The sequence below is a fragment of the Macaca thibetana genome, chromosome 6 (assembly GCF_024542745.1).
Source record: "Macaca thibetana thibetana isolate TM-01 chromosome 6, ASM2454274v1, whole genome shotgun sequence".
Classification (NCBI taxonomy): domain Eukaryota; kingdom Metazoa; phylum Chordata; class Mammalia; order Primates; family Cercopithecidae; genus Macaca; species Macaca thibetana.
The window spans coordinates 140,396,563-140,411,335 of record NC_065583.1 but is presented as its reverse complement, the minus strand read 5'-3'; the positions used below and the strand labels follow the sequence as shown (position 1 = coordinate 140,411,335).

The 14,773-nt window shown below is 38.4% G+C and overlaps 1 protein-coding gene across 4 annotated transcripts in view; it reads left to right on the top strand.

The window, feature by feature from the left end:
• The window catches only part of DAB2 (DAB adaptor protein 2), a 75,545-nt gene that overhangs the window by 53,527 nt on the left and 7,245 nt on the right, over positions 1-14,773 (top strand). For 2 of the 4 annotated variants that reach the window (XM_050793420.1, XM_050793418.1), the window contains exons 3-11: positions 756-895; positions 1,676-1,774; positions 3,538-3,669; positions 4,184-4,264; positions 5,004-5,030; positions 5,276-5,329; positions 5,763-5,825; positions 10,856-11,509; positions 12,514-12,676. In XM_050793420.1, the coding sequence (XP_050649377.1) occupies positions 756-895; positions 1,676-1,774; positions 3,538-3,669; positions 4,184-4,264; positions 5,004-5,030; positions 5,276-5,329; positions 5,763-5,825; positions 10,856-11,509; positions 12,514-12,676 (1,413 nt within the window). The remainder of the gene's footprint in view (positions 1-755; positions 896-1,675; positions 1,775-3,537; positions 3,670-4,183; positions 4,265-5,003; positions 5,031-5,275; positions 5,330-5,762; positions 5,826-10,855; positions 11,510-12,513; positions 12,677-14,773) is intronic. The other 2 variants (XM_050793421.1, XM_050793422.1) reach the window with 2 other exon arrangements.

Genomic DNA, 14,773 nt, shown 5'->3' with positions numbered 1-14,773 from the left:
GAGATTCAGAATAAAGTAAGGGCTGGCTCTTATCTTCCTTCAACCTCAGCTTAGTCTCAAGCTCTCCTAATAGGAAAGTTGCACTTTGGGAGAAGAGACTGGCTCATCCCACTTGTAATAAGACATCTCTGGTAACCTGCGATTACACCCACTTAGGTCCAGCTGGGAAATACTCATAGGCAGCTTGTTCAGTTAATAATGCAATCATTAATTATTTTTTATTTACCATTTGGTTTTACTGAACTCTTTGGGAATGGGACCACACAGACCTTGTAAAAGGAGCAAAGGACAATATAAAGATGGGATAATTATCTTAATAATTTTTAAGAGAACTTAGGCATAATTCCTTTCTGCCTTATTGATAGTTTAAAATGTTGGTCAATTGTTTGGCACCTTATTTTTCTTACGTTAAAAATACGTATATTATCATCCTTATATTCTTTTAAAGACTTAAAAAAAGCTATGATGAACAATGTCCCCAACTCCCACCTCCCATATTCCCATAAGTTTCCCATAATGCTGTCAATTTTGTACTTCTAAGAGTTTAGTTTCTCCCCACCCCAACTCCATACACAATTGATTGTGGAACATGATTTTGCTCAAGGGAAGTAAGAATACGACAGGATAGAATATTATATACATGATCAGTTGTAGTATAATTAGGATTTATACTACTTAAATTTTGGAGAGTCTAGAGCATATTTGGTCATAATTAGAACTGGCATTCTTTATCCTGTATTCCTTTCTTTTCTCAGGCCCTGAAAAGACAGACGAATATCTCTTAGCAAGGTTCAAAGGTGATGGTGTAAAATATAAGGCCAAGCTGATTGGTATTGATGATGTGCCAGACGCAAGAGGGGATAAAATGAGCCAAGACTCTATGATGAAACTAAAGGTAAAAAGGAAATGAATGCTTTATCTGTATGTTAAGCGAAAGTCCAAGAGAGGGAATTATATTAGAAGCTCTTGTTGACCTATGTTCAATTACTTGAAAACCCCTTTTAATCACATTATCCATCAGTAGTGCCCCATTTTCTGAGACGCCGTGAGTGTTTGCATATTTGGAGGGATGTCCTAGAGACCTAATTTTATCAAGTATAACAGGATTCTAGATGCCTGGCAAACTCAACATTAGGACGAACTAAACCTATTCCTATTTCTATTCCTATAAAAGCTATGTGCAAACGTGTACGTTGTTTCTCTTACTATATGTGGAGAGCACGGAATATCCTGTTTTAGACCTGGGAATTGTTATGATAAAATTTAGAATTCTGTTTAGACACTGGTGTTCCGTAGTGTCAGCCTTTCCGTTTTTTGAATTTTAAAATTTAGTATTATGGCACTATGTGAAACTGACTAAATAAATAATACTTGTTCAGTAGTTCAAGGCCTAGAAGAAACATCTCTAAAGATCTTCTAGTTGATCTTTACCAATGACTATTGTGAGGCCAAGAGATTTAGAGTGACTTGTCTGAGTTCGCACAGCTAACTAAGGGATGCGCTGGTTCAACGTCTTCCGTGCCGTCCTGCTGTCCCTGATGAAAAGTGCAAAATTCTTTCATCGATGGCAAACCAGCTTGAAAACAAAGCTGACTGACTTGGAAAATTTTGATATTAAAAGCATTGTAGGATGTTTTTAAAAATTCAACTTCTCTTGCTTTTCCACCCTCATCAGGGAATGGCGGCAGCTGGTCGGTCTCAGGGACAACACAAACAAAGGATCTGGGTCAACATTTCCCTTTCTGGGATAAAAATAATTGATGAGAAAACTGGGGTAAGAATTCACATTTGCTGATACCTCTCTGACCACCTGAGTCTGACCAACAATTTGCTGCTTGAATTTCGGCTCCCCTTCTTCTTTCTCAAAGTTCTGTAGGGAAAAAATACAGCAGGTATTACATCTTCAGAAGGAACAGGCAGAAAACAGAATGGGGGTGAAAGTCAAGATACTTTATTTTGAATTTGTGTTCTATAATAAATGTGAATCTAAGTCTATTAAGTCTGTTAATAGGCTTAGCTACACATTATGTCTATAATATATATATTTTTGAAATTAAATATAAATATATATAATTTATACAATATAAATATTTAAATATATATTAAAATAGAAATAAATATATATAATTTATAAAGTAAAACTTTATATATATATTTTTTTGGCCTCAGGTATACAGAACTAGATTAATTTTAACCCCTAGTTTATGACACTTTTATGTATTGGTTACATGTGAACTTACCAGCTAACCTAAAGCTAGAACCTCACCCGTAACACATCTACCTCTTTTTCATTTATTTTTTCCCTGTCTTCTCACCTCACAGATGTAACCTTGTTTATTTTTTGTTGGTTCCTGTTGTTCTATCACTTATGAACAGTCTTACTTATTTTGCTTTGTTTTTAAGCCTTATCAGAAAGCTATTTATCATACGTCAAGCCTTCTGTGATTTATTTTAAAATGTGTGTGGCTCATTACCATTGCTATAAAATACTCTCTTGCATCACAATACTGTGGGGAGACCTCCAGTTACTGTTCATCCCTTTCTAGAGTGCCCATTATCTACTATGCAAACCTAGGGCCCTGGCACCCTAGTGGACCCCACTCAGCCTGCTGGTGCTGGGGTCCTCAGGCACCACTCTCTTCATCAGTCGCCCTTATCTCTCAACTCTTATTTTCCCAAGCCCATCAGAGAAAGGTGGCATGTTTCTCTCACCCTTCTTTCTCTCCTCAAACTTTCTAAGATATTAAAAATTTTTCAGTGGCCTTAGACATTCAGGACCAAAAGCCGAGACACACTCTGCCACCTACAAATATCCCTGAAGAGTTGAACCTTGTTACCTGCTTAAAAGGATCAAGAGAAAGGAGGGAAAAATAGAAGAAAAGACACTGCTAAGCCAATTAAGTCCCCACCCCTTATAATTCCTGGTTAATGACATAGTCATTATGTCATTAACATAATGTAGTTATTACTACATTATGTTACTATGTATTAGGCTGTCTAGGTGGGGCTGAGAAATACTCGGTGACAGTATTTGGTATCCTGCAGAATATACTGGGAATACTGTTCCAATAACACATAGGATGGTTCCTTGGCCACTCTGAGCCATCGTTAATGAATCCCTGTGAACACTCCTCTAGCTTAGTTATGCTGTTCATTTAAGTTTGTGTTTGAGTTGGGAAAGTCGGCCTATTTGACTTGGCTTAAGGGCTAAATGTCTCCTCTTCACTTGGTCTTCTAATCCTCAGTCATTCCTTGCTATATGGCATCATGTCTTTAAAGCAGGGAGAGTAAAGTATCAATATTTTCAGAAGGAACATTCTTCCCACTTTTGTTTTCTATTCTTCTTTCTTTTGAAGTCCTTTCTAGCAAGAGTAATGCTCTAGCCTTCAACCAGAAACTTTTTAGTTCTTTAACCTTTCTTCAAATGGTTTAACCTTTTCATATATGTCTTCATATATGTGTCTGAGGCTTAGGTGTGCTAGCCTGCAAATAGATTCTGGTTTTCTTAATAAATTACTCTTTATGTTCTTTTTAAAGGTAATAGAGCATGAACATCCAGTAAATAAGATTTCTTTCATTGCCCGTGATGTGACAGACAACCGGGCATTTGGTTACGTGTGTGGAGGAGAGGGCCAACATCAGTTTTTTGCCATAAAAACCGGGCAACAGGTGAGCTCTAAGTCTTGCCATAGACCTGGGGACTTGTCCTCTGTTGGACATTGGAGTGTCTGTCACTCAACTAGAAAATTTACTGGAAATAATTGGATGTAGGAGGGCTAAATAATGATTCAGATAATGACTATTTTTATTGGCCTGTGGAATCTTTAAAAAATGTCATCGATAGCCATGTACTACTGTGTGCCACAGGATTGTGAGAACGGACCTTCTTATAAAGTGAATATCGATTTCAGAACAATGGTGCATTATTCTCAGAAACCTTAAAGGACTTCGAAAATGATCATGATACCTCTTATTTTGTCTAAATACTTATTAACCCTGCTGTCCTTTATGTACCTAAGGGTGAGGATTGGGTTGGTGGTGATCCCCTATAAATAAGCCAGGGGAGGGAAGTAAGGAGTTTTAAGATTAAAAAAAATCCCAGTATGAATTATAACTGATGTGAGACAAAGGAAATAAAATACTAAAATTAAAATACTGATAACAGTGCTTTCCCTTGCTGCAGGCTGAACCATTAGTTGTTGATCTTAAAGACCTTTTTCAAGTTATCTATAATGTAAAGAAAAAAGAAGAAGAAAAGAAAAAGGCAAGTACTACCTGATTAATGCTCCATTAAATTTAAAGCTGGCCTGGTGCAGTGGCTCATACCTGTAATCCCAGCACTTCGGGAGGCAGAGGCAGGTGGATCACCTGAGGTCAGGAGTTCGAGACCAGTCTGGCCAACATGGCAAAACCTCATTGCTACTGAAACTACAAAAATTAGCCAGGGGTGGTGGCAGGCGCCTGTAATATCAGCTACTCGGGAGTCTGAGGCAAGGAGAATTGCTTGAACCCGAGGGGCAGAGGTTGCAGTCAGCCAAGATTGTGCCACTGCACTCCAGCCTGGGCGACAGAGCGAGAGTCTGTCTCACAAAAACAAACAAACGAGCTTAAAATTGTATTCAGGACTGTGTTTAATATTATGTATAAATATGATCTATCTGAAAATTTGGCTTCTATATGTATTGTCTATTTTTCCCAGTAGGGAAATGGATAGATTTTTATGGTTAGGCACTTCTAATCTCCAGTCCCCCTGGCTTTTATTTTTTCTCTCTCTACAAGATTCATATTAATTCTAGGAAATATACAGGACAACCAAGTTTAAATCCAGTACCTCTACTCAAACCTAATATTGACATGAAAAGGGGAGGGGAATGGAGGGCAGAAATAATATATGAGACTTATTCTTGCCTTATGTCTGTGAACCTCAGGCATACTTGTTTTTTGTATTTAACTCTCTTTCACTATGAATACGAAGATCACTGAATATGTATCTTTCTTTTTAGATAGAGGAAGCCAACAAAGCAGTTGAGGTAAAATTGCATCTTTACTTCTTGTTAATCATGTGTGTGATGCGCGTAAGCCCCTGTTTGCTACCTGCCCAACCACTCTTACCACCTCGCTTATTCCTATGTGTTTATGACCACTTTGATCATGAAAGATGTTTAGTTAAAAGACGAATACCAAAACCATTGCTGCTTAGTAAGGTAATACAGTGGACAAATACATTTTATAGAGAAAGCTCAACTAAATCCTTAAATATTTGCTATCTTTTCAGAATGGGAGCGAAGCCCTAATGATTCTAGATGACCAAACTAACAAACTGAAATTGGTATGTATTAATATGTGATGTTTGACAGCTCTTATTTATCTGAACGCGGTTTCTACTTCCTGTAGATGTTGCTGATACCAAATCTGCATTGAATCTGTATGAAAATTCAATTGAGACAACTATTTTTCAAAATGTTAGTGTAACATCTATGTCAATATACAAAAGTAGTCAAAAAAAGATTAGAAAAGTAATCTTTCTAGTAGCCACACCTGAATCTAATCTAACATTTTTAAGGATGTGGACAAGATAGATTTGCTTTGAGAAATGTCTACACTTCTTGACCTAAATAGCTTAATATGAAATCTATTAATTAAATGGAAATTAAATTGTGACAACTACTTTCCTAAACTTTAGGAAACAAATGATCACAACAATTTACGAAGTAATCTTTTTTAGTAGACACATCTGAATCTAATTCAAATACTTTTTTAAGGGTGTTGACCAGATGGATTTGTTTGGGGACATGTCTACACCTCCTGACCTAAATAGTCCAACAGTAAGTGTTTGTTTTTAAATTTGCAATGTAATAAAAATGACATCTATAACTCAAATTGGCAATAACCAGAAATCCTAAGCATCTCATTGAAACTTGGAAGGTGACCGTTGATTTTTGCAAATGAAGTGTCAATGGTTTTTAGAATAAATGTGAATCTTTAGTCACCATGGGAACCTATCCACACTAATTCAGTTATATTAATATTGCTTACAGGTTAAACCTGAACAATAGGTCAGCAATGTAGTCCTTCATGGTATCACTTAGGATTAGAAGGAGGAGCTGAATAATAGCCCTTGAATAAGCCTACTTGAAGAAAGTATGATTGTTAGATGGGTAATCATAAAGCCTCCTGTCCGCTTCATTTCTTTTGCATTCTGTCAGTTGCAATTTAGCAGCATAACTTTGGTGTGAAGTAAGATTTAAAACAAACAAGAGGTTCAGTTATATTCCACCAAAGCTTGTCCTTGTTAGAAAGCTCCCCATTCTCACAGGATTTTATACCATATCCAGTCTGCTCAATATTGAATGATCTGTAACAACCCTGTAAGAATAGAACAGTATTTTCCTTTACAAATTAAAAAAAAAAAAAAAAATGGTGGTTCAGGGAAAAAGAAGAAGAAGAAGAAGTAGAAGAAGAAAAAAAACAGGAAAGAGGTCCAGATTCAAGGCTTAAGCCTAAGTCTTCAGACCTTCCAAAACATACCTCATGTCCATGACATTTTGAATTACTTCTTGCAACTTCTTTTATTTATATAACAGTTTCCTGAGCACCCGCTATTTGCAAGGCATAGCAGTAAAATGCACAACATCAATGACATCATGGAATTTACTCTCTGGCAGGGAGACCAACACTAAAACTAATCACATCATTAGCAATTGATGTTACTTACAGGGTATTTATCTAGTTCAGAAATTCAGATAATGCTTCTGAGGAAGTGAGTTTCTAGAATTGAACATAAAAGATGAGAAGGCAATAAACACAAAAAGAGAATTAGTCTAGAATAATGGGGGGCAATGTCTAGAAAGGACTCCCTTGCATCAGGAAATTAACATGGAAGCCTACGTGACCAAGGTTACAGGAGTTCAAGCAACAGATCAAAGATTGGGTAAAATTCTCACTTTGGAGTTCTGCAGAGAATTCGAGGCCTGTGAATCCTCACTGCATAAAACTTTCAGGTCAAATGAGATGGAGAGGAGCAGGGACTTCAAGCATTCTTCTCTGACCCTAACCAAATGAGAATCACAATGCATGGTAATGTTCTAAAATACCTGTAAGAGAGAAGCCTGTTTAATATTCATTTTAGCAGTGAGCCCTAACTCACTTGCCTATAGAACCTTACATTCTTCATAATGTTTGCTATAGTTCTGAGGATAAACTTTTTAAAATACTAGACTAGATTATCCTGACAGATCCATCCTAACTCTGAGGTCCTTTTGATTTGTAGTCAACTTTGCCCTTTCCTCCATCAGTGATGCTTTCTTCAAAATAAATCAGTAATATTCAAAGAGAGCAAAGCACTCAAGATATGAAGTGGAATTCCAGTGGAACAGGCAAGGAAGTACTACCTTATAATCTACTTCTGTAGACTTCCAGAATGTTCTAAAAACAGAAATGGAAAACAATATGGATAAACTTCAGTCTCATTTTCATTAGACTTTATGCAGTCTAAAATTTTTTTATTTATAGGAATTCAAGTTTTAGCTAAACTAACAATAAAGTAAAATACCATCAAAATATATACTCTGATAACCAAAGGAAGGCTAACAGATCTAATTATGTGCTGGTTAAGCTTTGACAACATGTTCTTATCTATTGACTCTATAGTCATAGGTCAAAAATAGATTTATCTCTACTTGGCAAAGCCAGCATGTTTAAAAATATTCAACTCTTTCAACAATTGCTTTGAAACATGTAAAGAGAGAAAGAAATCTAAATTGCCTAGACTTTATTATTGGTCCTAGATGGTTGTCACTCCCCTCAAATTTATACAGAAAAGTTTTATGAATTTGAAATAATGCTCATGTTGCAAGCTATGTGGTATCCCCTAGAACAGAATTTTTATTGGCAAGCCCCTTGAGCATTTTCCTTCCACACTGCATCTCAAAAGAAGAAAAGAAAAAGAAAAACATAAAAACCCATATTCTGTAACTTTAACAACTTAACCACTTGAAAGCACAGTTACTATGGGAAGAATATAAGACATGACCTATGATCAAGGAAATTAAATCTGGTACAAGGGATGGGATCAGGATACAAAGCACGAGTGTCACTTATGTCCTTGTATACATGCCATTAAGATAACATGGGTGGCAACAGGGAATGTGCAGACAGAAAAATCAATGCTAAAAGCTTTGTAAAGAATCTGAATTGAGTTGGGTCTTTGATATATGTAGGAAAGTAGTTTCGTAGTTGGGCTAGAAACAACATGGGTCTTATTGTGGATCATGAAAATTTGGCCTAAGGAGGCTTATTTTAATATAGGGAGCAGCAGGAGGCCACTTAAGGCTTTGAGTAGGGAAGTCCTCAGTCTGACAAACTGGAATGGTTAGGTGAGATTAGCCACCCAGAGAAGAGCTAGGCTATGGAACTCGGGATTTATGCCCACTTACTGGAGCTCCCTACGAGTAGGTTCTGTAAGTAGGTTCTGTAACCTACTGCCTATCTCCAGTGCCTGAGGCTCAGGTGCTCAAACAGTGGCCAACTGGATGCAGTGTTGACAGTCGGACAAAGAATGAATGAGGCTCTGACCAAGGAGGTGGATGAGGAGTCTTTGGCCTCTCAGTTGTAGTCTGTGAACTACACTTTTAATCTTGGATTAATAACAAACCCAGCCTGAGGAGAGCCTTATACATTTTACTTATAGGGTGACTATTCAGAAGTCTAACATTGTGGCTCCTGTTTGGTGTCCTAAGGACTTCTTCTGAAGTATTTGAAAAGGAGAACAGCTGTGAACAGTCAACTGTTCTAACCCAGAGGTGGCTCAAAACAAATAAATAAATATTGAAATCACAAGCTTTTGTAATACATTTTATCCTACCTTTAGATTGTATAAAGATCCCTAGATTAATAGCTCTTCCAAACCATTTCTCTGATTAAATTTTTTTTTAATTATAAGCTCTTTTTGTGACAAATTCTTCTTTTATAAAGAGAAAGTCTGGCTTTGGCTTATAAAAACTGTGTTTTTATGCCTCAGAGTAAAAAATCCAAAAGGTAGAGTGCCATTTAGGTCTGATTTTGCTTCCTCTTTTGTGGCCATGAAATAGGACTTAAATTTTCTAAAAAATTGGGTATTTTTTTTCTTTTAAAAGCCAAGGAATTCTATGTGAACCCTTTTGTATTCACTAATTTGCAAATTTTATATTCCTTTGAAGTTGTTTTTTCCCACAATGATCAAAATATTTAGTATTCTGCCCACGATAATGCAAGGTAACTACTATAACTTCTACTTCAGCGAGGCATTTTTTATCATTTATATTCTTCTCTGGGTAGCATAGTTAAGTATTTAATGGATCAAAGTCAAGCAGAAGGAAGTGATATCAGTATGAAAGTTCTATCCTAGGGTGAGTTATAATTCTGTCTTTTACTGGAATAAAGACATGTCGGATTCATCAAATTTACTGCTTTTAAGCTGAGAAATTTCTATTGAACAGTTGAAAATTCAAAAAATTGACACACCAGAGAAATGATAGAGAGGGGATAGAATTAGTAGAGCTATATATTCGATATGTCTTTCAAATTAACTCTTAAACCCATGTGTCTACCTTGTACAATCGTTCCCCTTTATCTGCAGTTTCACTTTCTGAAAATAAGTCCGTGGTCAACCTTGGTCTGAAAATAAGTGAGTACGGTACAATATGATATTTTGAGAGAAGAGAGACAGAGAGACCACATTCATATAACTTTTATTACAGCATATTGTTATAATTGTTTTATTTTATTATTAATTGTTGTTGTTAATCTCTTATTGTGCCTAACTGATAAATTAAACTTTATCATGTGTATGTATATGAAAAATATACTGTATATAGGTTTTGGCACTATGTGCCGTTTCAGACATCCACTGTGGGCTTTGGAACATATTCCCTGAGGATAAGGAGGGACTACTGTATATAAATTAAAGATCAGTTTTTGGTTGACTTTAACCACTAAATAAATGAGATTACTGTCACAACACAGGCAACTCTAAGCAATGTTATGAAAAGATGTACAAATAGGAGATCTTAATGTGTGATTGACTAAATTAGGTCAGTATTGAGTGTCTCTTTCAGCTCTTTCAGAGGACATAGACAAAAGGGTAAGTCCAGAGGAGAGACTGGGATGATGAGGATGAGATCCTACTTGGCTATCAGCTTCAGCAAGAGCCTTAATATTAAGAGGCATACCTGAAGGCCGTGACATAAAGGAAAAGCCTCTCTCCCACCTCTAGAGGAAAGAACTGGACTGATTTTAGGGAAATGCATTTGGCCTTAAATTTCATTACAGCCAAAACTATAAAATATGAATGTATTAGTTGATGAATGTTCTCATTTAGAGAGATGATCCTACATGACTCTGGGGGTTACAATAGAGAGGACTGTGTGTGTATCAGGTAGGAAGCTGAGCTAGGCTTCTGAAACCACTTACTTTCAAGCTCAACATACTTTGATAATCATTTAGAGTAACTCACAATCAATTCCCTTCAAGACTTTCAAAGTCACAAATTGAAACAATGCTCATAATGAATTAAGCCAGTCAGTATGTGTGAACCAGGGTGAGCAGAGACATGAAGTAAGCAACAGTAAGACTTCACCTAATGATGTTGAGACTTAAATAAAAGGGCATGATACTGGGGAGTAATAGAAAGGACCCAGGCTATAGCTAGGGAGTAATGGACTACAGGGGTTGATGGAAGGAGGTAATGATCAACTGGTTTATCAAGACCAAATTCAAATAGAAATTCTGATAATCCTAGTCATCTTATGTAATTTTCTCATTTGAAGTCACAACATGAACTAACACTTTCTTTTTTTTTTCTTTCCAAATGTGATAGGAAAGCAAAGATATCCTGTTAGTGGATCTAAACTCTGAAATCGACACCAATCAGAATTCTTTAAGAGAAAATCCATTCTTAACAAACGGCATCACCTCCTGTTCTCTTCCTCGACCAAAACCTCAGGCATCCTTCTTGCCTGAAAATGCCTTTTCTGCCAATCTCAACTTCTTTCCCACCCCTAATCCTGATCCTTTCCGTGATGATCCTTTCACACAGCCAGACCAATCGACACCTTCTTCGTTTGATTCTCTCAAATCTCCAGATCAGAAGAAAGAGAATTTGAGTAGCTCATCTACTCCACTGAGTAATGGGCCCCTGAATGGTGATGTTGACTACTTCGGTCAGCAATTTGACCAGATCTCTAACCGGACTGGCAAACAGGAAGCTCAGGCAGGCCCATGGCCCTTTTCGAGTTCGCAAACCCAGCCAGCAGTGAGAACTCAAAATGGGGTATCTGAAAGAGAACAGAATGGCTTCTCTGTCAAATCCTCCCCGAACCCTTTTGTGGGAAGCCCTCCCAAAGGACTGTCCATACAGAATGGCGTAAAGCAGGACTTGGAAAGCTCTGTCCAGTCCTCACCACATGACTCCATAGCCATTATCCCACCTCCACAAAGTACCAAACCAGGAAGAGGCAGAAGGACTGCTAAGGTGAATTGTCTTCTCCACATATCCATTAGCAGAGTGCATGTTTGGTACCAAAGGGTGGTGTGATGCAAGCTCTCTTTCCTGCTGCTCTCGTAGTTTCCTGTGTGGCTGTGAAATAGAAGGTGGGATAAGGCACTTTGGTTCTCCAGGAGTACTTTCCTCTAACTGCCACCGTGTTTAAACTTCTCAGCAGTGTTTGTCACACCCTGCTTTCCGTGTGCATGTCTTGTCACTTATGATTAAACTAAACACAAGTTTTTCCATTTTTAATGCTGCTATGCTTCTATACCTCTGGTAAGTTTGATCATCATGCTCTGGGTTGGGAGGGTGAGAGTCCTTGTGATTCCCTTTGTACTTCCCTGACACTAATGCACGCCCTGCACACCCATCATATTACATTAATGTCCATGGTGGTGGTGTAAAATTCTCGAGCTTATCTCCTCTTTTAAATACTGACTAAATACATAAGTTTAGAAAAAGCTTATGTATTTACTGTTACCACTATGATCTCAGCTTTATTTAAGAGCAGCTTAAAATGCAGTTCCCATAGATGTCTTTTTTTTACCTCTTCTAAGAATATGAAGGCTTGCCTGGATTAAGACCCTATGATTTCTATGTAGACTGACTTAAAATCCAATGGAATTATCAAAAATATTTAGGACGCTTATTGGTGGTTGCCCCTTTTACACACTTGCTTCCCCAGCTTCAAGCATTTAGCTGATGAGACCAGACCAATGTGACTGTGTAAATGAGTATAGTAGATTTCACTTTGCAAGCCCTAGGTAGTATCAGACACCAAGACTCAGTAGTCCGTCCGTTGTAGGAATCTGTGTCTTTTTGGAGGACTCTTTTTCTGTAGTAGTAGGTGTCGTTGTTGTTTGTCTGTCAAGAAAAAAGTTTTCCTTTTTGTGGCTCTCAAATTGGGGTATAGAGTAGGAGACAAAATGAAGCTGTATTTCACTGTTAGTGAGTAACTAAGGCTTCTCCCTCCCTCCCTGTCCTGTCAGTCTTCGGCCAATGACTTGCTTGCATCAGACATCTTTGCTCCTCCCGTCTCAGAACCTTCAGGCCAGGCGTCACCCACAGGACAACCTACAGCCCTGCAGCCCAACCCTCTGGATCTCTTCAAAACAAGTGCTCCTGCCCCAGTGGGGCCCCTGGCGGGTCTAGGTAGGTGCCTAGAGATAAAATTAAGTATGACTCTTTTGCTTTTGCTCATAAAATGATGATGCATCGGAAGACATTTCATACTCCTAGAGGGTTCTACAGCATAAGATTTGAGCATCCCAGGGAGCCCTTCTCTCACTTCTACTCCTATACAACCCCACACCCATTTGATATTCTTGACTTGTACTCACATTTGGCTCCTCAAGGCAGCATGAGACAATACATTCATTTTCAATATTGTAATTACTTGAACCAACTGGTCATGGTTTCCTGAGAGACAATTGTAAGGGATCCTAAACTCAGACCAGCTTCAGTAACAAAACAGGGTTGACATAAGAGAGGTTTGTCTGTCAACTGTAGCAACATGCATGTCTTCCATGTCTTTTACCATAATAGATCGAAGGCCTATGCCCTTTCAACACATAGCCCTCTTAGCAGGAATATATGCCAAAGAAGGATATAAGTTAAGTCTGAAGCAAGAATAAGTCATAGAGTGAAAGTCCTAGATTCTGGGCCCAGCTGTGTTCCTAGGCATATGGTAAGGGTAGATCAGGCACACATCCTAATCAGTCTCTGAACGCTTCTGCCATAGGAGCTCCTTGCCAATATTTTGGCTAGCTTGAGTGTTTTACTGAAGCTAGAACATAAGTCCTAGAAAGCCAAAGTTGAAAAAAGCAGGGAAATAAGGGAAGATGTGGAATTTTATCAGACATCTAGGATGCATTGATGCTCTTAATTCCTAAATGTGTCATTAGCTTGTGTGAGCTGCTGATCACTCTATGGTAGGACAGTGGGAAAGTCCATTTGACTGAGGGCTAGCCTTGCTATTCTTTGTCCATAGCCTATACTTCTTTTCAGACTCCATGGTACAGTTTTCAGAAACCCTGATAATAGTTTTTGCTGTCCTGCTGTGGACTCTTTATTTTTCTGCTCTTGGCACGTCTACAAACTCCAAATGGACTCTGGCTTGGGAGGTGGAGGACTGTAGATGAGGAAGGACTCTCCTCTCCTTTGATAAAATCTGACCAGGGATCCTGGCTTTCTCTGCCTCCTGCAGTCAGTCATCAGGATCCTTCTTTTGTTTTGTTTTGTTTTCCTCTCTGTCTCTGTTGTTTTCCTACAAAGGAAAATATTTTGGTTCTTTTACAAGAAGTCTGTTTAATCATATCTAGAATAGGGTGGCCAGAGGAGGACTGTTACTCAACTGCTGAGTGGCTGAAATCAGTGAGGGTATGAAAAGCCAGCTTGTCCCAGGTCTCTGTTCGCATTTACCCCATCAAGAGGCTCTCTCTAAAGACTTCATGTCTCTTGGGGGCTTCTCCTTTTCTGCGTTGCTCTTTTCCCTGCACCCCCAAGTGGAGCTGGTTGGTACCCTTCCTTCACAGAAGACCAGAGTACTTGCAATGCAATGTCTGCAGCGAGATCACATCACAGAGCTTTGTATCTAATATCAATGCCCTTAAGAATTTTTGCAGCCAATATTTAACAAGTCAGCCTGAAAATACAGCTGGACCCTATAACTGTTTATTTATTCAGACGAAGTGAAGCTTTTTGGCTAGGTGCCCCTGTGGAGGCCTTGGGGTATACAACTGCAGAATACTGATGATTGTTCCAAGTTTGGACATGGGACTCAAACTGAGCTCTACAGTATAGTCCCTGTCCACTAGCAGGGATCCTCAGCCAAACCATGGAAGGTTGTAGGTCTGGCTTCCGCTAGACCCAGCTGGGGGACTGTCTCCCCTGGAGATCTGGGGGGTGGGGAGAGGGTATTGTAGAAAGCTGAACCCTCAGTTTCAACTTGCTTGTATTTTAATCTAGCTTCAGAAGGTAATAAAATTAATGTTCTATACCCATGTCCCCTTTTTCCTTAGTCCTTGCCCCTACTTTGTCCAGCTGGGCCTTAAATGTGTTGAAACACAATGTGGGGAATTTGGTGGGTAGGAATGAAGACTGGTATAAGTATATACTGAGAAAGCCTTGAATTCCTGGCAAATGTAATATTTCCCTCTCTCTCTCTCTCTTTTTTTTTTTTTTTTTTTGAGACAGAGTCTCACTCTGTCACCCAGGCTGGAGTGCAGCAGTGCTGTCTCAGCTCACTGC